The 27,217-nt window shown below is 44.5% G+C and overlaps 1 protein-coding gene and 1 long non-coding RNA gene across 2 annotated transcripts in view; both read left to right on the plus strand.

Moving 5' to 3' along the window:
* Window positions 1-19,509, plus strand: part of LOC147023454 (sodium/hydrogen exchanger 8-like) — a 43,839-nt gene extending 24,330 nt beyond the window's left edge. Inside the window, exons 7-12 of the mRNA XM_085890341.1 lie at window positions 11,596-11,751; window positions 13,939-14,021; window positions 14,596-14,707; window positions 14,806-15,029; window positions 17,901-18,044; window positions 18,260-19,509. Coding sequence (XP_085746467.1) covers window positions 11,596-11,751; window positions 13,939-14,021; window positions 14,596-14,707; window positions 14,806-15,029; window positions 17,901-18,044; window positions 18,260-18,367 — 827 coding nt within the window. The 3' untranslated portion in view covers window positions 18,368-19,509. The remainder of the gene's footprint in view (window positions 1-11,595; window positions 11,752-13,938; window positions 14,022-14,595; window positions 14,708-14,805; window positions 15,030-17,900; window positions 18,045-18,259) is intronic.
* Window positions 19,510-22,019: 2,510 nt separating this feature from the next.
* LOC147023455 (uncharacterized) overlaps window positions 22,020-27,217 on the plus strand; it is a 40,209-nt gene continuing 35,011 nt past the window's right edge. Inside the window, exon 1 of the long non-coding RNA XR_015060197.1 lies at window positions 22,020-25,456. This is a non-coding gene — a long non-coding RNA (uncharacterized LOC147023455). The remainder of the gene's footprint in view (window positions 25,457-27,217) is intronic.

Genomic DNA, 27,217 nt, shown 5'->3' on the forward strand with positions numbered 1-27,217 from the left:
TTGACGGTTCAGATTAGTTTCCGGGTGTTTTAAACCCACTGTTAATCCCTTCTGTGATGCAAGATGGAGATTCAAACAAAGGAAAGGACGCAGCGAAACGGGGAACAATTGGACCAGCACATTTTATTACGGAAGCACGGAAGGCACGTATATTACAGTCATGCAAGAAAACACAATAAAAGCAAGGGAAGAGACACACGCAGATCAACAACCGAATATGATTTACATGGCAACACTTATAACAGTTCTACTTTTCAAGACTGGCGCCGCCCACAGACATTTCCACAAAACCCCAAAAGAAAAGGAAGTCACGACTTCCCTTAGCGTGTCGAGTCCTTGGCGACCGTAACTCCGAGTCCCTCCGGCGTGGTCCACTGTGCTCGTGCCTCGTGCCTGCACGTGTCGTCTGCCCAACAGGGATGAACAAACAGAACCTCCGACCAGGAACAATCACCACAACTCGCCACAATTCTCCTCAGGAACAACCGACCGAACCAAGAGCAAGGACTCTCCACCCCTCGACAACCGACCGAACTCGAACCCAGCCTCTCCACGCCCACGCCTTTTGTAGGGTGGGGCTCCGCCCTTCACCCCGCCCCATTTCTGGCTCCACCTCCCTTCCGGAAGCTTCCCAAAAAGGGGCGTGCCCTCTCGTTCCCCCCTCCCCGCGCCGTGCGGGGGACGAGGAAAGTCAGTTTTGGCTCGGGCCCAGTTATCCCCCCAAAATCAGGCCCCCACCTTTTTCACCTTTGACCTCTGGCTCAAATCGCACCTCCCCCATGCCAAAGCGTGGGAAAAGCAGGAGGGAAAACCCCACAGGCGTTGTTGGTTTTTCTTCCCCACGCGCCGTACGACGAGGGAAGGAAGATTCGGGCGGGAGATATTTGCGGGAGATATTCAAGTGGCAGTTTTGGGCGGGAGATGCCCCTTGGCACCCCCGTTGCTGCTGCCACTCCGCTCCTTTCATCCGTCCCATGGAGATCGTGACCGCTCGGTGCTCGTTGAATGGCGAGTGGCTAAGATGGTGGTGGCATCGGTGGTGTGAATGGCGTGATTGTTGGCGTCGTGTAGTGAATGGCGTGATCGTTGAGATGTTGGTTGTGGCGATGTTCGTGGTTGTTCTTGCATCAAAATAACGATGGCAAAAGAAAAACGGCTAACTGAAGGATTGCAGCCCGAATGGATCACATATATTCCCTCTATACAACGGGTTTGGGCTAACTACACATGAACTTACCGATATATCTAACCTGAGGACCCTTTATGGTGTAATGCGAATTTCCACAGCCGTAACAAAATATATATATATATATATATATATATATATATATATATATATATATATATATATATATATATATATATATATATATATTTATATAATATATATATATATATATATTTTTTTTTTTAGGGGAGGTGGTTAATAAAATAAACTCTACTGTAGCAATTGCCGAAAAGTAGAACTCGAGTCAAACATTTAAACCGAGTGACATTCATTTAACACACCAGGTGTTAACGTCTGGAAAAGGGGTGGGGAGGGGGATGAAAGATGAGGGGGGGGAGGGTTCATCTGCCCAAAAATAGATGATAAGAACCCCAACATTAGGTCGTTGCCTCACTGTGTGTACATATGGTATTCTCTGGTGTTTGGTTGTTTGTGGTTGGGTTTAATGTGTGATGTCTCCATCTGTTTGCTGTGTGGAGGCTTCCCCTCTACCCTCCCCTCGTCCTCTTCAATCCAATTTTGTTTTGGCAAATGCAAAAATTATTATTAACCAAAAAATTTAAAAATTGCAAGCAATCTCAATTTTTAATTTGTCAAACCAATTGTGTTGTGGCAAATTTAGAATTGGATTGCTTGTAATTTGTTTTTAATCATCGAGTATTACACCATCACTGGCTTTATGAAGATGATGACTTTTAAAGTTTTTATAGCAAACAATAATAAGTGTTCTCAAGTGGATATGATTTATTGAAACCAATCGGCAAGCAAACGCATGGGATTCTGTTCCAAATTCTTCCCAATGGTTGTATCCTTACTCAAGTGCACCTGTACCGGTGTCGTGACCACATTTGTCAGAGCAGGAATTTTGAATTTAGCAAGGGTGCTGGCAATAACTCGCCTGTTATAACAACCAACAATAAGTGTTCTGAAGTGCATTTGAAGGCGTGAGAAGATCAAATTGAGCAGTATTGTTGCGAATCTGGAAGCCGTGAGCACTCAACATGCAGGTCCTATAGAACAGTTATATCGATAAGTATGTGTTGTTTAGTTAGGGTCCCGGTCCTTCGTTTAATGGGTGAATAAATGTACATGCGCTGTGAGTTACTTTGATAGTCAGGGTTTTCTTTTATTTTTAAATCCTCAAAACTACAACAATGCCAGCATCACCATCACCTTCACCTCGCTTCCTCACACCGACGCCATGGTGGGCGGAGTTCAAGGAGGAGCCTCGCAGCGGCCCTCGACCAATCAACGTGCTACGGGTGGGGTGGCCGCCGCTCAGCCAATCAGATCCTCTGACGGTGAGAAAGGCGGTCTACGTGACGTCACCACGCCCCTGGGCCAATCGACGGACTTGCCGCTCGTTTTTCCCTGTGACAGGGCGATGAGCGATTCTGCGTGCCAAAACCGTCCAGTGAAGGAGAGCGGGGAGGGTGGAGGCGTCCCCCCCCCAACCCCCCTCCCCCTGCCCCAGAGACAGGGTGAATAAGTGGTGCGATCGGACCAAAAGAAGAGCTCAAGAGATCCTTCCTCGACCAGAACTGCAAGGGTTGCGCACCGTGTCTGTCGGTGAACCAGGAGAGAGAAACGGGTGACACGAGTGGAGATTGCGTTCACCTGATCCGAGTGGTTGTCACGTTCGCCTCACACGCGAAAGGTCTGAGTCCCGCCAGCTTGAAGACCACACGAGGTGGACAGGTCCGAAGCAAGCTCTGGTCTTCAGCTCGCCTTTCCCTCAGAGCTGGAGGCCTCAATAAAGGCTGTGGCCACCGGTTCTTGGGTGTACATGTGTGTGTGTTTGTGGCGCCAGTCTATTCAGTAAAAGTGCATAAGTGCTTGTACATAAATTGCTATTCCTTCTATATTCGGTTAACTCTGCCTTCTTGCGTGCCCCCCTGCCCCATTTAAATAAATACATTTGTGAAATGTATCAGTTCGTTGCTGTGTTTCCTCCATTGGCTTAGCTTGAAGTGTGTTGGTGAATTATAAAGGCTGTTGCCACTGTAAATGTACATTTGGACCGACGGAACTTCGGCAACCGTCCGCTCGGGTTGCGAATGGGTCGGACACGCTAACGGCTCGACTCGTGCGAGGGCTGTCGAGGGTGTGACTACTCGGAAAACTCGCCGCGTGGAGCTCTAGGTATTTTGAAGATTGGCAAATAACCCTGTACCACGTGGTGTAATTATTGACGAATCACGGTCCGGTAAGGGACCCGTATTTGTCGGAGTTTTCCAAAAGGTACGATCTAGATTCCGGGTGTTCGGTGGAGTCGACTCTGCAGCTCCATCTGGTGGTCGTGCTCGTCGCCGAAACCCGCAAGCTTCCCTCCCCACCCCTCCCCAATTTGGTGATACGCAACAGTATCATCAAATTACTAGAGCTGTAGATGAGTGTAAATAGCTGGTGCATCATGTACTAGACGTTTTAGTGCAGCATGATGACTGAGCTCATTAATGTGAAATTTATTGAGGAGGTATAAATGTAACGTGTGAAAAATCTATGTAGTACTTGTAAATAGTTAAGATTACGACTCAATGTGTTTTTTGGATAACGTCCAAATACAAGCCGTGTTTATCATCGGTGGGCTGCCAGGGAAATGTGGAGGTATGTGCACTCACCTCTGAGCAGTCTAGCCTGGTGTACAAATGTCCAGCTATAAACTATCATCCTGGTCTTTCGCAGGCAGGGCGATGCATCAATGTGTGTGCCATCCTTAAGGCGTTGTCACACCTTGACGATTTCGCCAGCGTATGCTGACTTATGAAAAAATTGTCTAAAACGCTGGCACACATCGAATACGTTATGGGTAAGTTTTGTATACGTTAAGAGCACGCTGAAAAACACTGCCTAACGTCGTAGTACGCTGGCTTTCATCGTTGTACTTTGCGGTTGTCCTCAAATTTTCCATGCTTGAAATTTTATGACGTATGTCAGCGTATGACTCGCATGTTCCGCTACGCTGGCCATAAGTTGTAGGCACGTTATGCGATCGTTGTCACATGTCGACACACGTTTTGTGTGTGTGACACATGAGACACAAAAAAAAATAATAATAATAATAATCTGAAAACCCACTCCGTGGGAGTACCTCTTGTGCAGCTTCCCTTCACAGGGCAGCTCACCAGATGACGGGATTGGGGTAAAGCCTTCGGGACCCCCAATCTTTGATGATAGGAGGGAAACCACAGGGTAACATCCCTGGGTCAAATTGCAGGAGAGTGTGTCGGAGTGGTGCTGAGGTGTTGTCCACCAGACGGCGGTCTCCTTGGGTTAACCTGAGGCGGTCCCTTCGGGTGGGTGCCTGGAATGTCCTATCCCTAAGAGAGGATGATCACCTGTCTCTGTTATCATCTGAGCTCAAGCGTTTGGACATCGGGATTGCAGCTCTCTCTGAGGTTCGGAGACCGGATTGCGGCGAGATAATGGTTGGTGGTTATACCTACTATTGGTCTGGTCGCTCTGATGATTACCATACCCAAGGAGTTGCTGTAGCTGTGTCCAATAAGCTGACCCCAATGATAATTGAGGTAACACTGGTCAACGAGCGAATTATGAGATGAAGGATTCATCACTCCTTAGGTGTCATTTCCCTGGTCTCTGTTTATGCTCCGACTGAGGCGAGTGATCTCACCGTGAAGGATGCATTCTACGCCACGCTCGAGTCTGTGGTTGATCAGTGCCCCAGACGAGATACACTTCTAGTCTTGGGGGATTTCAATGCATCGACTGGAACTGATAGGGATGGTTATGAGGTGTGTGTTGGTCCCCATGGGTCAGGAACTATGAACCAGAATAGCACTAAGTTCCTTGACTTTGCAAGAAGTCATGGACTTAGGGTGGCTGGTTCATGGTTTCAGCGCCCACAAGCTCATGGCTGGACTTGGTATTCCAACGCTGGCGGTGTGGCAAAGGAGATTGACCATGTCCTCATTGACGGTCGCTGGAGGATGATCCAAAACTGCTGGGTCTACCATAGTGCTCAGTTCCTCAATACTGACCACAGGCTTGTTGTAGCAACTCTAAAGCTGCACCTTAAATCCTGGAGAATGGTACCATCCCAGCCTAGGCTGGATTTTGGCAAGCTCATGGATGAGAGAGTAGCTGAGGAGTTTGCGAACAGGCTGAGTGGACACTTGGGGGGTCTGGGTGCTTTGGGGGGTCCTGAAGAGTTGTGGAGCGCCTTCAAGACCACTGTCCTTGATGTTGCCGGTGGATGTCTTGGAGCTCACCGCAGGGCAAAGAAGAATTTGGTCTCTCAAGGGACACTGGATACCATTGACCAGAGTCGCAGGGCCAGGCTGAATGGCAGAGTTGAGCTGTTCAGGGAGCTGAGGCGTAAAACTGTACGTGCACTGAGGGTGGACAAGGAGGCCTATGTGCGAGGAATCTGTGAGGGGGTAGAGCATCACCTGTGGACAGGTGATTCTCGTCCCGCTTACAGGGGAATTCGCGCATTGCGTTCATCCAAGCCCATCCCTCGGAGCACTGCAGTTCGAGCAGAGAGTGGTAGGCTCTTGACAGAGGAGTCTGAAGTGAAGGCCCGCTGGGCCAGTTACTTTGAGCGGTTGTACCAGGCTGATCCCCCAGCTGTCGAGTTGGACGTCAAGGGTGTTACAATCCCTGTTGCTGACCCTCGAATCAACTGTGGTCCACCTTCGCTGTGGAAACGGGCTGCGGTGAACCAGTTGAAACGGGGCAAAGCTCCAGGGATCTGTGGCATCCATGCTGAACTTCTCAAGGCTGGTGGAAGTGCTGCACTCGTGTCGTTGCATGCAGTTTTGTGCTCTGCCTGGAACACAGGCATCAACCCAACTGACTGAAAGAGGGGCCTTGTTGTCCCTCTCTGGAAAGGGAAGGGTGATCGCCAAGACTGCAACAACTACCGAGGGGTGACGCTGCTCTCAGTGCCGGGCAAGGTCTTTGCTCGGATAATTCTTGATAGGGTTCGCCACCATCTGCTTGAGCACCAGCATCCAGAGCAGTCAGGCTTTACACCAAAGAGGTCAACGATTGACCGTATCCTTGCCCTTCGTGTCCTCACCGAACGCAGACGAGAGTTTCAGCAGGGCTGCTTGCAACCTATGTTGATCTCTGTAAAGCGTTCGATTCAGTGAATCGGGATGTCCTCTGGAGCATTCTTGGTCTTCGTGGGGTGCCACCAAAACTGATCGATCTGATGTCTGAACTCTACTTTGGTACTGAGAGTGCTGTGAAGTGTGGTGGTACCATCTCTGACTTATTTCCAGTTGTTACTGGAGTTCATCAGGGGTGTGTACTGGCCCCCACACTTTTCAGCACTTGTATGGATTTTAGCGAGGATGTCGGAGAGATCAAGCTGCGGTGCATCGTTTGGGAATGTCAAGATCTCGGACCTTGATTTTGCAGATGATGCAGTCATCTTTGCGGAGACTTTAGACATCCTTTTGGGGGCCCTCGAGGTGCTGAATGAGGAGTCGGAGCCGCTGGGATTACGGGTTTCTTGGGTCAAAACGAAGATCCAGGCTTTCGGTGACATCTTGGATGCTGCTATCCTGTCTGTGTCTGTTTGTGGTGAGGATGTTGAGGTCGTGGAGAGATTCACTTACCTTGGCAGTGATATTCATGTCTCTGCTGGCTGCGAGTCAGAGGTCAATAGACGTCTGGGTCGGGCCTGGGGAGTCATGGATTCACTGGATCACGGGGTGTGGCGCTGCCGGTACCTGTGCGGGACGACGAAATTCCGAGTCTTAAGGTCCTTGGTACTTCCAGTCTTGCTCTATGGATGCGAGACTTGGACTCTGACCAAGGATCTGAGATGGAGACTTAATTCCTTTGGTACCAGGTCTCTTCGGAGAATCCTTGGCTATCGCTGGTCGGATTTTGTGTCCAACGAGCGGTTGCTGAGAGAGACTCGGATGAGATTTGTTACCTGCATAGTCCGTGAGCATCAGTTGCGGCTGTATGGACATGTGGCTCGTTTTCCTGATGCTGATCCTGCTCACCAGATTCTCTCAGCGAGGGAGTCTCATGAGTGGAGGAGGCCAGTGGCTGACCACGTGCCTTGTGGTTGCAGCAGGTTGACCATCATCTCAAGGAGATGGGGATGGGCCTGGCATCTGCCTGGGGGATGGCCAGACGGCGGCCCCTGGAGTACCGGCGGAAAGTGGACACAGCGACGCGCTGTTCTGGCACATGCTCCCATACTTGACCTGACCTGACACACGTTACTTGTAAGTTGCTCATAAATCGAAACACGTCGAGGTAATGATTAGCGTACCCGAAACTTATTTATAACCTCTGAGTAACGTGTTGTAGGCACGTTACGCGATCGTTGACATACGTCGAGGCACGTTACTTGTAAGTTACTCATAAGTCAAAACACGTCGAGGTAATGCTTAGCGTACCCAAGACTTATTTCTAACCTATGAGTGATGTGCTTTGAACCTATGTGTAACGTACCTCCAACGCATATTGACGTATGTAGACGTATTTGATTGACGTCTTCTGGACGACCACAGAACTTACTGAACGTGTTTCTAACTTACAGCTACCGTATAATGGCGTATTTGCAGCGTTTAAAAAAAAAAAAAACAACAATAACTTCCGATATTTCGTCACGTGCCTTTACGTCACGTCCGATTGCCTCATCAGTTTGCTCATGTCTTATTCTTTGTTGCTCCTCTGTGAATATTTTCTGTTTGGGGATATTGTCACGTCGACGTCGAAACTTAAAAGCAAATGTCCGAATATATTTTAAAATTCGTGATAGACTAAAATTTTTTTTTAAAAACCAACCAGATATTTCGTGACATGCCTTCACGGAGCCAAGGAGAAAAAAAAAGAAAATGTGCCTTGATGGAGAAAATAAGTTTCGGGTATGCTAAACATTACCTCGACGTGGTTCGACTTATGAGTAACTTACAAGGAACTTGTGTCGACGTGTGTCAACGATCGCATATCGTGCCTACAACTTATTCCCAGCGTAGAGGAACGTGTGAGCCATACTGTGAGTACGTTGTAAAATTTTCAGCATCCTTGAAATTTCACCACGTATGAGACTTACCACAAAATATGACATCATACTTCATCGTTTTTCAGCGTGCTCTTAACGTATACACAACTTACCCATAACTTATTCGACGTGTGCCAGCTTGGTTCGGCAAATTTTTCATAGGTCGGCATATGCTGGCTAAATCGTCAAGGTGTGACTGCGTGGTTGACACTTTCAATTTTCAGGCGGTTATGATTTAAATCAGCGTGTCGCAGGTTTTTAACAAGCTGCGCCACGAGTTCATCGGCGATACGTGCAGCGCGCTCTGCCTAAGTTAAACTATCATTGGGCATAGGTTGTGAACGCCGACAACAGGCTAAGCATTCGTTGGTATAAGTTATCTATAAGACAACGAAACGTTCTGTGCACATTACTAATATGTTATGCATACGACCAACACGTTATGAATACGACCAAAACTTTTAAAAAAAAAATCAATTTCAGCATATGCCAACGTTTTACATACATTTTTATACGTTGCCATTGCTGGCTAAATCGTCAAGGTGTGACAGCGCCTTTAGGAAGTACATTAATCCGGCGGACTCGTCTACCAGCACTGGTCATGAATCCATGTCACAGTTCCCACAGTCTTTCACAAAGAGTAGACAGGTTCTATTCAGCAACAACACCCTCAACAAATCCCAAATTCCTGCCCTGACTGACTGTTGGGAAGGCAATGGCAAACCCCCCAACTTAACCTTTACCAAGAGACTGGTTGTTACGAATTGTGCCTTTGCACAACCACCGAATACGCTTTTGTTCAATACACAACTTTCAAAATGGCATATGAATGCTAAAGGAGGCCTTTCGTGCATGTGCTGTGTATGTGTTTACAATCACTCTGTTCTGCTCACCAGGCTCTTTTAACCTGCTGTTGCTGATGTGAAATCTGTGATTCATATTGTTGCGGTTGTGGGGTTAGATGGAGGAATTTCAGAGGAAAGTTAGGATTAAATCGAGTTGTTTGGTCTGTGGACGTGTTGGAGACATCTCGATGTAAATTGAATAGGGAAACTGAGCTGAAGTGTTACGTTTTACCACACCGGGGGGGGGGGGGGGTGGTGCAGTGTTGATTCATTAGAGATCAAGGATAAATTTCACCAGTATGTGATTCCCCCCTGTGACACATTCCTACGTTTTTGCATTTACAAGTCACCCAGGAAGAAGTGCGTTTTTATAACGAACACAACGCTAACGGCAAGCAAGGTGTGCCGAACAGGTAGAAGCCCCGCCTTCCCACGTCCCGTGCGGGCAAACCATGCCCCAGAGGTGGAATGGTTGTTTGGTGTGACATCACGAGATTATCGTGAAGCGAAGAGGTGGGTGGCTTTGTTGGACGAGTTCGGTCCAACAAATGAACGCACGTGGTCGAGAGAGATCGGAGCGAGGAAATGGCCTGTAAGAACAGGGCTTTACGGCTGGCTTTCTATCAACACATGAAGAAGACTGCACGATTCTCGTATTCGTGCTGAGGCAAGTTGGCTCAAGTACCGAGCAAGACGCTAGCCATTGGCTCTTGGTCGGGTCGTGAGAGACGGACCCCGAGCCTCGTGTATGTCACCGAATGGAACGGTCAGCATATTCGCTCGTGAAAAGAAGCTGCACTGGGTCTCTGAGCCTTGGTGTTGAATACCGCTCACAAATTCCTGACGTACATTTTTCCTGCTGCAAGAGAGTGGCTTGGCACCATTTTTGGGCGCGTCTACATGTGCAGGACGAAACGCCTCAATTCCAAGTTCCATAAAGACCATCTCTGGACCGAGCTAAGTACCAGAATAAAGGAAGGATTTTCTTTTGTTTTGTTTCCTCTTGTCTGTATTCAAGTCTGTGTGAAGAGGTGCCTCGACTTTAGGTTTAATTATCTCGCATTTATTATTACATTTTGCATTATCCCCTTGTAAATATTTCTATTGTCGTTAAATTCCCATGTTTATTTTAACTTGATGTGCCCGTGTATTTTGTTGTGGGGTTCGAGTATAAACCCCCACCCCTCTGCATCTATCTGTGCCTCCATTGCTCCACCATTGTGCTCCACCCCTCCCACGCGCATTATAATTTCCGAGGATCAACGTGTCTGCCTCCGAAGGAAAACCACCCAGCTATCCAGCTGGTGGTGTTAACCGCCCGTCACCACAATTTGGGTCGGGGTTGGGGGGGGGGATTAACCTGAACCGCCAGACCCGTGACAATATTGTCTTTTAAAATAATTTTCAGCATTTTAACGAAAAAATGGCAATTTCAAGGTCGTTCACCAAAATTATTCTGTTCCTGAATGTAAATCGGACTCGAGAATATAGGACATGAGAAATATATGTGGATGAGAGATGTCAGGTTCATACCATTTCTTGTTATTGCAAGCTTGTGTTGGCCGTGAATATAACACACCTGCGCACATACATGGATGCTTCAACTTTTAGCGATGGATGCAAAAATTGAGTACAATTTATTTTGCCCTAGAACCTGAACAAACAACACTGTATACATATTTATACCAGCACGCATCGCTCCCACCCCCAGCCCCTTGCAACATTATTAATAGTAAATATCATTTTAAACTTACCCTGTACATGTACAAGCCCCACATATGTCCTTCCCCATTGGTGTTCAGAAGCACTTAAACAGTCCATTCACTGGTAGCAATCCGTCAGGTGGGCTTGGATAGCACACACTCATCTACTCGGCACTCACATGGTCGGGAGTTTGCAATGTGAGCAACTGCCCATTCGGTGAGCTGAGAAAGTTCCCCAAGTCGTTCATTATGTAAAGGCACAGCCCTTACTCTCAGGTACTTTTCCAAGTATTGTTAGCTTCTTTTAAAGCTTTGTGTTCCGTTTCAAGTAACAATCCTTATCCTGGACACATAATACGTTTTATTTCACCCCAAACTCAACAGTTTCCTGGGGTTTCTGTGCATGCACACCAAGTATTCTGGTGCAGATTACGTCATTTTGAAAGTCACTTATTGAAAATTGAAGAGTATTGCAAAGTAGGCTGATAATTATGCAAATGTATGCCAAAACATTAACTTGCAAGTCAAAAGTAAATTGATCTGTACCTTTTGGAAGAACACCCCAGCATGCTTTATTTCATGAAATTTAGTAGGTGACCAATGTGAAAATTTCCTGAAGTTTGGCGTTTGGGCCTGCGAACCACATGACTATCTCATTTCCTGTACACAAAAGGCAGGAACCAACCCCAAACAGCATCAGTTTATAAAATTCTGATTCTCATGTTTTGGTAAATGAACTGTGTTTACTTTATCTAAATTGCTTACCCATTAATTTGCATTCTACCCTTTGTGCATTTTTAATGATCTTTTGATATTGATGGTGAGTTTTATTTTCTGAAAGGTTGACAATCTTAATTCCCACAGGGATCATGGCAATCCTGTTCGCTGGCATCGTAATGTCCCACTACAGCCACCATAACCTTTCACCTATCACACAGATCAACGTGCAACAGACCCTTCGTACGGTGTCCTTCCTCTGTGGTAGATTGGGGCATTTTACTTCTTCCTTACCTCTAAGTGCACTTCTACTTCTTCCTTGTGAGTGGTTAGTTCACTCATTGTACTAATGAATGTGAAGAGCTGTAAAGTGCATTATTTTATTTATTTATTTATTTATTTTTAATGTATTTTGCCCCTCACAAAACTGAACTTAAGATTATTTTGACCTTTTGGGTAAGGGGCTTAAAGGGTGAGGTCCCCAAGGGAATCTTCTTTCTCTGCTTGTATTTATTCTACTGAACTTGCTCGTTTTCTCCATTCATTTTTTATACTTTCCACTTTTGTCAGTGAATATTTTGGGTTTTTAAATTTTTTTTTATATGCCCTTGCATTTATAAGTGATTCTTCACCATTGATGGGGCTATAAACGATATATAACACTTTATCACAAAAGGTTCTACTGTTTGTTATCCCCACGCTTTTTGAAGAAAAAAAAAACTGCAGAGATATTGTAACCAGCTCCGTATGTCTGTCTGTCTGTCTGTCTCTCTCTCTGCCTGTCTGGCCATCCGTCATGCAGTCTCCTCCGAAACGGCTGTGCAGAAATTCAATAAACCTGGTAGTTATGATCACCACATGGCAAGAAGGTGCGAGAGCAGTATCATTTTGGTCCCTCCCCCTGGGATGGGGTCGAAATGGCAAATACCAAAAAAAAATGTAATTATGGGCACATTTAAATAAATAAATAAAAATTCTAATGCCACTGTAAATGTAATCAACATTGGGGGGGGGGTGCATGAATATCAAACAACTTTATGGATTTGACCCCTTGATCATGCCCCTGGGGGTGAGGACCTAGCGTCACAGGGATCAAAATGGAGGAAAAACATTTTTTCATTCAAAATCTGATATTGGGTCAATCTTGGTGGAACTTCTTGCCATTGTTCAACTTTCCTTAAGTCACCCATTGCAAGGCGGATTAGAAAGCCCATTCAAGGAATGTTGATAAATTGTATCGGCTTGACTGAGACATGTCCTCACCACAGAATGCTCAAATGCCAGACCAAATTAAACCCATGCCAGCATCGTCTAATAATATTCACCATCTTTACGTGATTGAACGTAAGCTTCTTTACAGCTGAAAAACTACGTATTGTCAGATGCACCTGCGTGGACTGCCAAATTGTTATGCATGCCTATTTTTTAAGCATGCTTTAGTTTGATGCAGTCAAATGGTATCGAGTTGGTCATCTGACTCCCAGATTTGGTCCATCTCGACGACCCTCTAATTGTGGTGCAAGTCTTGACAGTTCATTTGCAACTTCACAAAGCCTTCATTCGCAGCTTGATGGAGTACTCTTCTCCCCTTTGGGCCAGCACCCCTTTCTCACACTTTGCCCTTCTTGATGCCGTGGAAAGCAAGGCGCTCAAAATCATTGAGATCTCCTGTTACGAAGCTGAGTGTCTAAGCATGTTGCTCTTGCTTCCAAGCAGGTTGGTGGCCTCTGTATTCTACCGCCTCCTTTTTGGTTTTGCACCCTCTGCCCTCTCTTCGCTCTGTCCCTCCCAGGTTTCTGCATGACATTCGGTCTGCCAGTAACCCTCTTCTTGGTGAACACTCAAAATCCAGGCTCACTGCTCACTTCCACTCGTTTGTTCCTCTTTGCTCTCACCTGTGGAATGACTTCTTGTTTGTTCTGTCCCTTCCTTCCTTCCAGATCATCCCCCATCCATACCCATGAACTCTTCAACTCCAAATGACCCCATTCCCAAGCACTCCCTTTTTCCAGGTTATTGTGATTTTGTTCTCCTTCTCCTTCACCTGTTTTCATTTTCTGTTGTCGGTTGGTTTGTTCCTTTTTCATTTCATCCCCACCTTTCCATTCCTCTCCTTGCTGTGTTTCATTCAGCTTGTGTGCAGCTTATTCACCCCCAATTGTCATTCTCCCCCAACCCTTGATCTCACTCTCACTTCTAATCTGCTCTTGGTGTTTCACCCTTTCCACTTTGTTCCCTTCCATTCTGCTCGAGCTATTCCACGTGCCTCAATTTATGTATACATAAAAGTTGCTTTAAATAACAAAAGGATTCTTGATTATTTCCAAGGTTTCTTTATGCCTCTGGCTTTCAATAAAAATACAATACATCTGAAAATATGGAAACTGTTTAGTTTCTTCCGCAAAACAAAATGCCCTCAATGCTGATCTTGGTATGTTTTGTTTCGTGCAGAGACCTGCGTGTTTGCTTACCTTGGACTCGCGATATTCAGCTTTCCACACAAGTTTGAAGCATCCTTTGTCATCTGGTGCATTGTGAGTTTAACATTCCTCTTGTGCGACTCCAATTGTTTGACCACAATATGTCGTAGTTTGCCAGCTCCAAATTTGTCTATTTTGTGAAAATACAGCGATCAATATTTATTATTGCATATATCACATCCAGAAGGATGGATTGGTCTTGTACCCAACCATGCAGTACAGAGGTGAATGCATATGAAGTGAGATTGACCATATGGATTATGAAACTGGTCTGTGTATTAACCTGCTCTTTGACCATCCGGTATCCAGTTTGCTTTTTCTCTGATTGTGCAGAAGCAGAGTTGTGCTTTGGCACATGACTGATGTTTCCATCTTTGTTTACTGGAAGTTCGTTTGGTTTTGATGTTCCTATCTGAACATCTACTCATGGCTCATAATGTTGGGATCCCAGGTTCAAATCCCATTTAATTTGCTTATTCATTTCCAGTATTTCTTCATGTTGTTGCTGTGCATGTAATACATGAATGAGATCTGCTGTGACTTGTCCTGTAGAAAATAAATGATGTCTGGATTTTTGCTGGTAGTAATTTGCACTGCACTTGCCAATGCCATGCCTCCTGCCACGAAGATACTCACCTTGATCGGGCGAGCCATCAACATCTACCCACTTTCCTTCCTGCTCAACTACTTCCGTGACCACAAGATCACCACAAAAATGCAGTTCATCATGTGGTTTAGCGGTAAAGCACACGCTTGCTAATGTTTTCACGTCGAATAATCGTACAAATATACCGAATCGTCATATATCATGCATGACTCCCCTCATCTCATTAATCAGGTTTGCGAGGAGCGATTCCATATGCACTTAGTTTGCACTTGGAGCTCGAGCCAGTGGAAAAGCGGCAGCTGCTGGGAACAACCACCATTGTAATCGTTATGTTTACCATAATCATCCTCGGTGGGGCCACAATGCCACTGGTGAAGTTCCTAGAAGTAGAGGAAGTGCCGCTGGCGAAACGGCGTTGGCATAAGGATGTCACCCTAAGCAAGACAGAAAAAATGGTATGGAAAGTTTATCTATTTCTTAAATTGATTGGAAAAATGACATGTCCATTGCAGTAGCCTGGCAATTCAAAATCGATCCTCCTCTTGCATTTGCTAAATCATCTCTATCTGCTGAATTGTTTTTTTCCCCAAATAATTTGATAAAGTTCTTAAAATTATTTAGTTATTCTTTAGTTACCGTAAGTGAAGAACCTTTGTTGAGAAATTTCTCTTTAAAAGTTTTGAATTCCGTCACATGCATGGGTGAAACTACGGAAATCCGTATTTTTATAATGACCCATGTGGAGGTTTCCATATTCTCATCGTCGGAAAAACCTGCCATGATTATCAGGAATTGAGGTGCTATTCCAATGTGCTGATTCGTTTCTCAACCAATTTCATCTGGATGGGGTGCACTGCTAACGCATAATGACCACGATTATATGAATTACTCCCATGGTCGTTTTTTGAAAGGTATTTTTGTAGAAGCTAGGTGCAATAGCTTGCAAGCTTGGAACCGTGATCAGATGTCCTCCAAGCAGGAGAACATCTTGGCTATGTCGGTAAATGCAGAAATAGCATCCATTGTTGGATTTCCCCATCGCCGTTCGGTCCGATGTGAACAGCTTTGAAAACACTGAAGTGCCGTCTTTACATTTCATGGAGTAAAGACTCGATTCCGCTGCACACAAATACAAAACCTGATAATGCCTGATGGTCACAATGGAGTGTGACCACATCGATACAAGACCAATAAATATTAACAAGGAATTTTAACGCAGGAAGCTATTTGGCCCATAATTCCTATGCTGCACCACGACCACGTTAAATAACTCCATCAGGCTCTCGACTCATTTTAATTGGGGAAGCAGTGAGGATGCGAAAAGTGTGGCAGGCACATGGATTAGTTTGTTATAAATGAAAATAAAATAAATATTTTAAAACTCATTTGTTTATTATGACTTGCAACATTCCGTTGTACACGTCGCATGGTGTGTGTTTACTGACCCCCTGCTGGAGGGGGTAGATTTGATTTGTTGATGCCGTTGATCTGTTTGTGGCCCTGTGCCTTTTCTCGTTTTCATCAGTGATCTCTCAGATTCCCTGGAAAATCCTCTTTATCTCTTTGTTGATGGCTCCATCCTCTGCCGTACCATCTCTCATCCTTCTGATCGGCAAACAGCAGCCTCTTCACTCTGCAGACCTGGATAAAATCACAAGCTCGTCCAACACTTGGAATATGTCTCTCAATCCTGACAAATCTCACATCCTCACCATGTCTTTCTGAAAGGATCACCTGGAACTCCCCCCCCCCCAGTCTACTTTCTCAACAATCCCCTAAAGGTCCTTTCATTCAGCTTTTAGGTTTCACTATCTGCCATGGTTTTCCTGGGAAAGCCACATCTCCAAGCTGGCCTCCAAAGCCATTCGCCGACTGGGCATCTGACGTCATGCAAAGTCCTTCCTTTGGCACACCTGAGCTTATAACCACTTACAAAGCTTTCATCTGCAGTCTGATGGAGTACTGCTCCCCCCCCCTCTGGGGTCGTGCTCCTGCCTGACACCGAGCTCGACTTCACACTGTGGAAACCAAGGCTTTTAGGATTATTGGTATCTCCCACAATGAAGCTGAGGCATTGGTTTTCTCATCATCTCACCACAGGCAGGTTGGTGGTTTTTCTGTCTTCTATCGACTCCTCTCCAGCCTCCCCCCCCCCTTCTCTGTCTGTGCTATGTCCCCCCAATATTTCCACAGGGTGCTCAATGCCCAACAGCAACTCCATTCTGGTAAAACTGCCAAAATCAAGAATCACTGCTCACCTTCACTCTTTTTCCCCACTTCTGGAATGAACTCCTTCACTCTCTTCAATCCCACTCTTTCCTCCAGGTCTTCAAAACAGCTGTTCACCACTATCTCATATCTTCCCCCATTCAAAATCTTGATCCTTACTAACCCCGTTAATCCACCCCAAACCCACCTCCGTCATATTCACTGTTTTCCTTCCTGAAAGTCCCTCTCGTACCATCTTGTTTACCCTGTGTACCCCACCCCATCCCTCTCCCTTCCACAGATCTCCTATTGTCTTTGTTCCCCACTATTTTCTGCTTCCCTCTCTTGCCCCTCTTGTCTCCTGCCTTGTTATAGGTTTCTGTGGATTAGCTCTTCCACAAGCCTTGACATGGTATACAAAAAAAATCATAATAAATAAATAAAAAAGACCTTTACCAATTTTAACCTCCCTTATAGATTTTCCATTTAAGCTGCACCACAATGGTTTCTCACGTGCTAAATCTGCAATGGTCAGTCACCACACCAATAACGGTACGGGATGATGAAAACTGGGAATATATAGACTGAAATGAAAACGGGCAGATAGATAAATGAAATACACTTTCGATCCGACGTAACTAAAACCCACTTAATACAGGAAATGTAATCTAATCAAAATGGCCACGAGCACACAACAGAGGGTGCAGGCGAGGTATTTTGGGCAGACATTGACGAGTCCAGTATCCTGAAAGTAAAGAAATGCGCAGAAAACGTAAGGGGAAGTGAAAGCTCTGATTCACACTGGAGCGATTATTTTATTTGTTACAATTCGGACGGGATCACCCCCAAAATGCATATTTTGACATCAATTTTTCAAAATTTTATCGGCGGTCATGCCCCCATATCCCCCTGGTAAGGAAGAAGGTGATTTGCTCGTTACATTCCTTTTTTATTTTTTTCAAAAGTCCTGCAGTTTCACTGATGCACACGTTTCTCACTGCACAGTTCTGATTTGATGAGTGACTTTGTGGTGGAATAAAAATATCTCAAAGCTTTACCACTATCTTTTTATTGTGATGAATTTTGATTTCATAAAACTTTTGATTTTGGTTTTTTAGGGTAACACTATTGAATCTGAGCATCTATCAGAGCTGACAGAGGAGGAATACGAGGCCACGTATCTTAGGACAAATCTCAAAGGCTTCCTGTGGATCGATGCCAAGTACTTGGTCCCACTCTTTACTCGGCATGTCACCAAGGAGGCAAGACCATTGTACACACTGATCATATTCGCTCTCTTCTTGTCATGCATCTCTTGATATTGTGGCCAGCTTAGGAAACTCAGTGTCTACAATTATTGCTGAAAGTCGAGAAAGTTGTCGAATTTATAGGTTTTTGTAAATGTAAGAAAAAATTGGATTGGGCCAAATATACATGGTGGATTATTTGAGAGGCAGTGCATGTGTATACTTGGCAGGACCTGAGGAACGGGCGCATCCAGATGAGATCGCTGACAAACAAGTGGTACTCAGAGGTCCGACAAGGTCCCTCGGGCTCTGAAGATGAAGAACAGGAGTTACTTTGACTTTTGCCATAATCTTCCCCATCCCTGTATTCTTCTTCCACACTTGTGGGAACACTTTATTCCAACCATTAGGTTGTCTTCGTCATATCACCATTTTGATGACTACTTTTGCTGCTGAGCTGCAATGCCCATCTCCAAGCAACTGAATAATTGTGATTTGTCAGTGGGGTCCATGGACTACGTTTACAATTTGCACCACTGTCTGAAAGTCTGCAGTTTTCTGCAGGACAATCTGATTTCGCACAGTAAAGGATATCGAAAAGGTATGGAAAGATTCTAAAATATTTTGAGGTAGTTGCAATTGCAATTAAATCTTCAAATTATTTATGAAACCAATTTTCAGAAATGTTATTATTTTATTTCAGAGACTTTGTAATGTGTTGACCACTTTATAAAGGCCTTGCCGTCTTTGTTGAATTTGTTTTGTATGGGAATGTGATGAACATTTCGTTGAACATGCACAACATCCACACTTTAATACATCTGAAATTGGCAGGCTGTACAATGTACCAAACAAAGCACTACAACCGTTTAGGGGGATTTATTTTATGGTGATAACCGAGTAAATTGATTCATTTACTCACAAAAGTACCGCCGCCGCCTTTCGTATGCAGTATGCGACTGCGAGTAGCATCATTAGTTGAGGAGGTCGCAGCTGTGCTGCTGGTGCAACACCTCCTGTATGTTGGGGCAGGAATTTTGAATTTGGAAAATGGGGCCGAAAATAGCTCGCCTACTCATCACCAAGGACACATGGGATTTTTACCGTCCACCAACTAATGCTGGCAGGAGGGACACCCAGTTTAACGTCCACATAGTGACGCCTGCGAGACACTAGGATGACCGTTTGTAGCTGGGGTGAGATTCTAACCCAAGCTAGATGGCTCAGAGGTGAGTGCGCACATCTCTTGGCCATCCCACCAGCGCACAAAAGTGCCTTAAGCAAACCAGATGCTCGTTCATGCTAGACTTTGCTGCCCATCACATGTATTCATCTCTTGTGCTATTGGAGATTATAATTACCCTTTTTAGGGTATTTTAAATGCAAGCAGGAGATACTTATCAATGATTGATACATTATATTCATTTACTGGAATGCTGTGAAATTGCAATATAGATAAACGCTTCTTTTTCATAATGCTGTTGGAGTGTTGGGTCTTCACTCATGTGCTAAAAGTTGCATTTACCTATGCATTGTCAGTCATTACCTTAAACATTTTTTTATACACAAATGAGGCTGCTAGAAGAAAGGGAAAGGGGGAAACACCAACAGTGCAGGAAGAAGCGAGAGTGAGATTAAAGGAAGGGCGAGAAGGACACATGGTGGTGAATAAGCTGAATGAAACAAAGCAAGAAGGGGAAAGGGGATGATACAGAAAAGGAGCAAAAAGAACAAAAAAAGATGAGACTGAAATATCAATAATCTGGAAAAAGAGAGGACTTGTAAATGGGATCATTTGGGATATAAGAGATCATGAGTATGGATGGAGGATGACCTGTCAGGTAGTAGTGAACAGCTTGAAGCCCTGGAGGGAAGTTGGTTCCACAAGTGAGAGTAAAGAGGAAAAAATGAGTGGAAGTAAGCATTGAGCCTGGATTTTGAGTGTTTAACAAGAGGGTTAATGGCAGACCCAAGAGAGGGCAGAGTAGAAGACAGAGGCCACCCACCTGCCTGCGATGCAAAAATAACAAGCTTAGATACCCGGCTTCGTTCGTAATGATTTTGAGGACCTTGCTTTCTATGGCAACAAGATGAGTAAGGTGTGAGGCAGGGGCACCAGCCCAAAGGGGAGAGCAGTATTCCAAGCTGTGAATGAAAATGATGTGGGATGACAAAAGTTCAGGTTGGCCAAGGAAAGACCTTGCATGATTAAGGATGTCCAGTTGATGACTGGCTTTGGAGACCATCTTGGAAATTTTGTCTGCCCAAGAAAGACCACTGCTGATGGTGATGCTCAAAAGTTTTAGTGACTTCACTTCCAAGTGTTTTGTTTCAGAAGTAGATTGGAGGGTTTACCAGATGGTCCTTTCGTAAAGGCTGAGTGTTTGGGTTGAAAGGCCTATTCCAAGTGTTGGATCTGCTCCTGATTCTATCAAGGTCTGCAAAGAGGGAAGAGGCTGCAGCCTGCCTATCTGAAGGATGAGAAATGATACGGCAGAGGGTGGAATCATCAGCAAAGAGATGGGCAAGATTTTCCAATGTATCATAAAGATCATTACAGTCATGCGCCACTTAACGACAGGGTTACGTTTTGAGAAACGCGTCGTTAAGCGACGTCGTCGTTGTGCGAACATCATTTTTTTTTCCGTTTTCGTTTTCGTTTTCCAACATCGTTTTCGAACATCATACTTACACAAACCTAGACACCTAGGCTATATGGTATAGCTATTTGGTTTCCAGGTCAATCACTCGACGTGACCTCTTACTGGCAATATCAGCAGTGGATTTTGTACGCTTAAGGTCCATGATGAACAAAACAACATGAGATTAAATCAAGCACACGGAAAAATGATGCGATCAAGAGATGCGGTAAACACGAGATGTACAGTAGAACAATGCTGCGTGACACGGCATGCTGTTTTACAATAAACTTTTTTTTTATATAAGTAGAAAGAGTACACTCTAAAATAACGATAAAAAGTACAGTATAGTAAATACATAAACCAGTAACATCGTTGTTTATTATCATTATCAAGTATTATGTATTGTACAGTGTACATAATTGTGTGTGCTATTTTTATACGACTGGCAGCGCTACGTCGGCTACATCACTTGGCGATAGGAATGTTTCAGCTACATTTTTTTTTCTTTTTTTTCTTTTTTTTTTCCAGAGTTGGCAGATCCGTCGTATATGCGATCCGTCGTTGCCCGGAACGACGTTAAGCGGCGCATGACTGTACTTAAGATGAGGAACAAAACTAGCCCCAATATATTGCCTTGGAGCATTACAGCCTTGGCAAGTAGAGGAGATGATCCCGTTAAGAGCTACACACTGAATATGGGAATGGAGGAAGTCAGTGAGTCGTGTGGAATTGGCCTTGGGTACCCTAAGCAAAGAGTTTGGAGATCAAGACGGGTGCCAGACTGGATCAAATGCTTGAGATATGGCCAGAGGGGATGCTGATGTGTCATGTCATGTGTGGAATGTTTCAGCCCTGATCTAATGTCAGCCCAGATCACATACAAGGAAGAGAGTTGGAATGGGTGGTTACAAGATAGTCTGTGTTGGCAGTGAGGTACATGTAAATAGTCATTCCTGTTGCAGGACATTGCAGCACACAGACAAATAAGTGGTGGTTGCAGAGGGGAAACTGCAGCCAAAGGTAGGTACTCCAAAGGTAAACTTCAACTCCGCCACCAGAATGTTTCAGGCCTGTTGAACCGGAAAAACAAGATCAGGGAGAGACGTCAAAGAATCAGGGGCATCATGTGGGAGGAAGGTTTCTGTTTGGAATTGATATCAGGTTTACCAATGGCCTCTTGGATCAAGAAATCTGCCACATTGGAGTGAAGACTACAGATGTTGGAGGTCTATAGAGTTAGGGAAGTGGGGGGAGAGGTGCTCTTGAAAGAGGGGTGGGGTGTGGGAGCATGGAAAGGAGGAGGGGGAAAGATGAGGAAGGGGGCTGGATGCGAGCAGAGTGGGGAGGGGGCTGCGGCATGGGTGGGGTGGAGTAGCCTGGAAGGGGTGCAGGGAAACCCTGGTGTGGGGGAGAGTACTGATGTGAGGGATTGTCACTATCATCCCACATACTACAAAACTGGTTGGATTTAGGAAATTCAAGGTTAGAGAGACAAAGACATACAGACAGGATTGAGAAAGCAATGATTAACGGCACAAAGAAAGACATCGCTATGTGAACACAATGGTGGATGAGGCACAGGTTTACCAGTCATCCAGAGATGGGAAGCAGACTGGGTGAAATGTTTGGAAGCAAGCATATGGGAAGAGTGAACATGTTACATAGCTGTTTTTAAAAGGTTTACATTGATGGGGGAGGAGGAAGAAGAAGAAGAAGAAAAATAGTTTTTGTCCATTCATTTATTTATTTATTTTTAATCTGTGTTTATTAAACAGAAGGTATGAGGAAGGAATCAGTGATGGTGGTGTATAATTGGAGACACATTGATGTTGGTTTGGGGTGCGAGGGTGAGTGGGGGATCGGTAGATCAAAAACTGTCCGAGTCTGAAACGGAGGATCAAAATAGACTGAGCATGAAAAAAAAAATCACAGGTGTGAGCACTCTATAGGAAGGGCAATCACTACAAACAAAGAACAACATAAAATCTACGGCTGGACAGATGAATCCAGAACGACAACTTAGCTTTTTGGAAGCAGATCTCTTGGAACAACCAAGAGAAGCGACCATGACCAGGTAACCAGAAATGGAAGTTGGTCTTTTAAATGACTTTTAGATATTATTATTTCAATGAAATTTGCAGCACTTGCATGTGAAGTGCCATCAAAGAACTTGGCAAGCTACAAACATGTGAATGCCTTAACAAGCACATCCTATGATATGCAACTTAACTATTTCCTACAGAATTGGAAGTAACACAAGCATAGGTAAATGCATGTTACAAATGTTGATAAATGCATTTCAGATTGCAAGTATGATTTGCATGCCATCATTTGTTTTTTGTTTACAGCAAATACTCCACTTGCCCAGCCTATTGAGTGCACTGCAGGATGAACTGCTCAACAAGGCTCGACTCAATGCAATTTTAGGCCATTGTACTCCTTTTTAGGTCATCTCTACCGAGATGACCTAATAAAGCCGGACCAAATGTCCGTCCATCCGTACGTCCGTCAATTTTTCTTTCCGATCTTAATGAAACTTAGTATGTGGGTAGAGGTCGATGTGTGTTGCACAACGATGTAACTTTTGTCCGGGTTTAAGGTCAGGGACAAGGTCACGAGGTCACGTAAGTTATAAAAATCGCCATTTTCAAAACCTATCTAGTCTGCCATTCTACAAGATATTCAGCAACTGTTTATTGATTATGATAGTAATAAATATTATCTTGTATCTAACCGGACAGATTTTAAAATTTCCTTCCCGTTTGGCCGCCACATAACCTGGAAGATGGTCAAAAACACCTCCCGGTACAAAGAAAACTTTTTACTTCCGATCTTGATGAAATTTGGTATGTGGGTAGAGGTCGATGAGTGATACCCAACGACATATTTTTTTCCCGGATTCGAGGTCAGGCTCAAGGTCACGGGGTCACGAAAGTTGTGAAAGTTGCCATTTTCAAAACCTATCTTGTCTGTCATTTTAGGAGATATCTGGCAACGGTTCATCGATTATGATAGTAAAAAACATTATAGAGATGACCGTCACCCCTACACGAGGGTAATTTTTCAATTTAATCTCTCCGTCTGATGTTTGGTTTACCTCCTTATTCGTGCAGATTCTCTTTGTTACCAGTTTGTCATTTTTGTTGTCCACCAGTTTTCTGTTTTTCTTGCTACGTGTCCAGTCAAGTTCCTCCACCACCGAAGGTGGACGGAGGTTGTTTTTTCCCCTGTTTTCCTGTGAGCACGATACATCAAAAAGTTTGGGACTGATTCGGACGAAACTTAGTGGACAGGTTAGGTGGTTTGACAAGGATGAATTGATTCAATTTTGGTGAAGATCTGGTGATGACAATTTAAGTGATTCTTCACCATTGAGAGATGGGGCCAAAAATGATGCATCGCATGGTATTTCAAACAGTTGTGGATGGATTATGACAAAACTAGGTGGATGAGTTAGTTTGGCGACGAGAACAAGCCAATTCGATTTTGTTCAAATCCAGATACAGATCCGGCCCATCGATGGGATATAAAATGTAAACTGTTCAGCTTGGCAAGGAGGTGTTCTCTCTACCGAGTGCCCTTCTCATTTTAAGCTTCTGCATTTATGACATCATGTCAATTTAAAGTCAAATAGCAACAACCATGCTTACATCAACTCAACGTGGGTTACATATAAAACACCAGTGCTCAATTAATTACTTTTTAATTATTTCACAATTAATGACAGCGACAGTCACTCTCCTTACACACTTCGCCAACTCGGTTATATCTCGTGATTCACCACTGATATCTAGCATATCAAAGGAATTGCGAACTTGGTGGCCGACGCTCTTTAACTCATCGAGATATCGGCGTTGTCTTCTACCAGCACACTAGCCATCTATTTTAATGCACTTGCAGCAGCACAATGACAGGACGCAGAGTTGCAGCCAGTTCCCTTACATTTTATGAGGCGCCGCTCCCGGGACAAACACTACCCTTGTGTGTAATACATTGACGCGACAGTCATGTCCTTTCGTTCCTGTGGCATTCCGTCTCACAGTTTTCGACACTTGCGCATCAGGGTATTCGATCAACCCATCGACTCATCACCACTCACGACGTGTGGCCAGGCATCAACGCCATCGTGCACCACTGGGCCAAGCTATGTCTTCAATATAACACTTTCAGATCCAACGTCATACTGTCGCACGTCATACTGTCTTCAAAACAGCTGTTCACCACCACCTCTTATTGTCCCCCATCCAAAACCTCGATCTTTTCTACCCCTGTTGATCCACCCCAAACCCACCTCCTTCAAATTCCCTGTTTTCCTTCCTGAAAAAGTCCCTGTGATGTCCATCTTGTATACCCCGTGTTCCCCGCCCCATCTCTCTCCCTTCCACAGATCCTCTAATGTGTCTGTTCACCACTGTTTTCTCCTTCCCTCTCCTGCTCCCCTTGTTGTGCGTTGTGTCTTAGCTTTCATACGAGCATCAACAATGCATACAAATAAAAATAAAAACATCTTTTGCGAGCTGACGCAACTCCGGGGAATCGACCATGTGTGAACCACCGTTTACCATCCAGCAGCAAATGGTGTGGTGGAGTGTTTCCACTGCCAACTCAAGTCTTCCCTGAAAGCACATGACAACTCCACGCACTGGATGGATGTTGTGCCTGTGGTCCTGCGGGATACATGAGCTGCTCTAAAAGATGACCTGAGTGTGATGTATCCACAGGATTAAGGGGTGAAAAGCAAGAGAACACCCATGTCAAACCAGCACATTTATTCCCTGGTTGCAGGTACTGTGCGTGCGTACTCCGATCACTTTACACACGTCAATATCCCCCCCCCCCCAAAAATAAACAACAACTATACGGTCGCTCAAGCTGTAATCAATAAAACTGCAAGCCTTGAGTGCAAGCATAGCGTTGCAAAAGTTTGTGACTGTGCTTGTGGAGTGCTTTATTACTTACGAAATCTAAAGATTTCGTAAGTATATTGATTGCTTCCGTCCTCTGTTTGTGTGTTTGTTTGTATGCACGATAACTCGAGAACGGAAGAAGCCACCAATGTCAAATTACACCACGTGATTCAGGAGGGTGATGGTTAGTGCTGATTAGATTTTGGTCAAAATCAGTCAAAGGTCAAGGTCACAGTGAGGTCAAACATAATTCCGTAAATTCATGTGGAGAAATGGAGTATTTTTGTTTCGCTCGACGTTACGAGTTCGTTTTAACTTCGATTTTAATTTTGTCTTCGGTTTTTGCGATCGCTTAGGACGCTTAAAACTCGGTTGTCGAAATTCTGGTAAAAATCGGATGTTTTGGAGACGTTTTAAGATTGTATAAAAATATTTCACTCGACACGTCACGAGTCGTCCCATGATGCAGTGCACTCGAGCAGACGCGTCGATGAGTTACGTTAAGGTAAAATTGCGTGGAGAAATGGAGATTTTTGCTTCGGTCGACGTTACGATTTTTGATGGTTTGATACAGAATCATCGTAGAAACTTCTGGTTTGCGTCGCTACCTTCACGAGAGACAGCTTTTATTAGACAAGGTCAGAGGTCAAGTTGACGATTTTGTAAGTACCAGTCTATGACTGCTTGTTTGTGTGTTTGTTTGTTTATGTGTTTGTTACTTACGAAATCTAAAGATTTCGTAAGTATATTGTTGACTTCCGTTTCTGTTTGTTTGTTTGTTTGTAGGCACGATAACTCGAGAACGGAAGAAGCTACCAATGTCAAATTACATCACGTGATTTAGGAGGGTGATGGCTAGTGCTGATTAGATTTTGGTCAAAATCGGTCAAAGGTCAAGGTCACAGTGAGGTCAAACATCCAAAACATTCGATTTTTGATGGTTTGGTACAGAATCATCGTAGAAACATCTGGTTTGCATCGCTACCTTCTCTAGAGAAAGCTTTTATGAGACGGTCAGTGGTCAAGTTGACGATTTCGTAAGTACCAGTCTATGACTGTTTGTGTGTTTGTTTGTGTGTTTGTTTGTAGGCACGATAACTCTAGAACGGAAGAAGCTACCAATGTCAAATTACACCACGTGATTCAGGAGGGTGATGGCTAGCGCTGATGAGATTTTGGTCAAAATCGGTCAAAGGTCAAGGTCACAGTGAGGTCAAACATAATTCCGTGAATTAATGTGGAGAAATGGAGTATTTTTGCTTCGCTCGACGTTACGAGTTCGTTTTAACTTCGATTTTAATTTTGTCTTCGGTTTTTGCGATCGCTTAGGACGCTTAAAACTCGGTTGTCGAAATTCTGTTAAAAATCGGATGTTTTGGAGACGTTTTAAGATTGTATAAAAAATATTTCACTCGACGCGTCACGGGTCGTCCCATGATGCAGTGCGCTCGAGCAAACGCGTCGTTGAGTCACGTTTGGTTTTGCGTGTGCACGCTGACAGTGTTTTCGATGAAGGTGGTGTTTAAATGTCATTTTTTTATCCCAATAAAGGTTATCGTCGCATGCCTGACTCGCTGAGCCGTCGGATTATGAACAGATTGTTGGTGGATGGCCGAATATTACGGTTTTGTGACTTTGA

This window comes from Eptatretus burgeri, chromosome 7 (assembly GCF_056783735.1).
Source record: "Eptatretus burgeri isolate ZD-2024b chromosome 7, Ebu_testis_v1, whole genome shotgun sequence".
Classification (NCBI taxonomy): domain Eukaryota; kingdom Metazoa; phylum Chordata; class Myxini; order Myxiniformes; family Myxinidae; genus Eptatretus; species Eptatretus burgeri.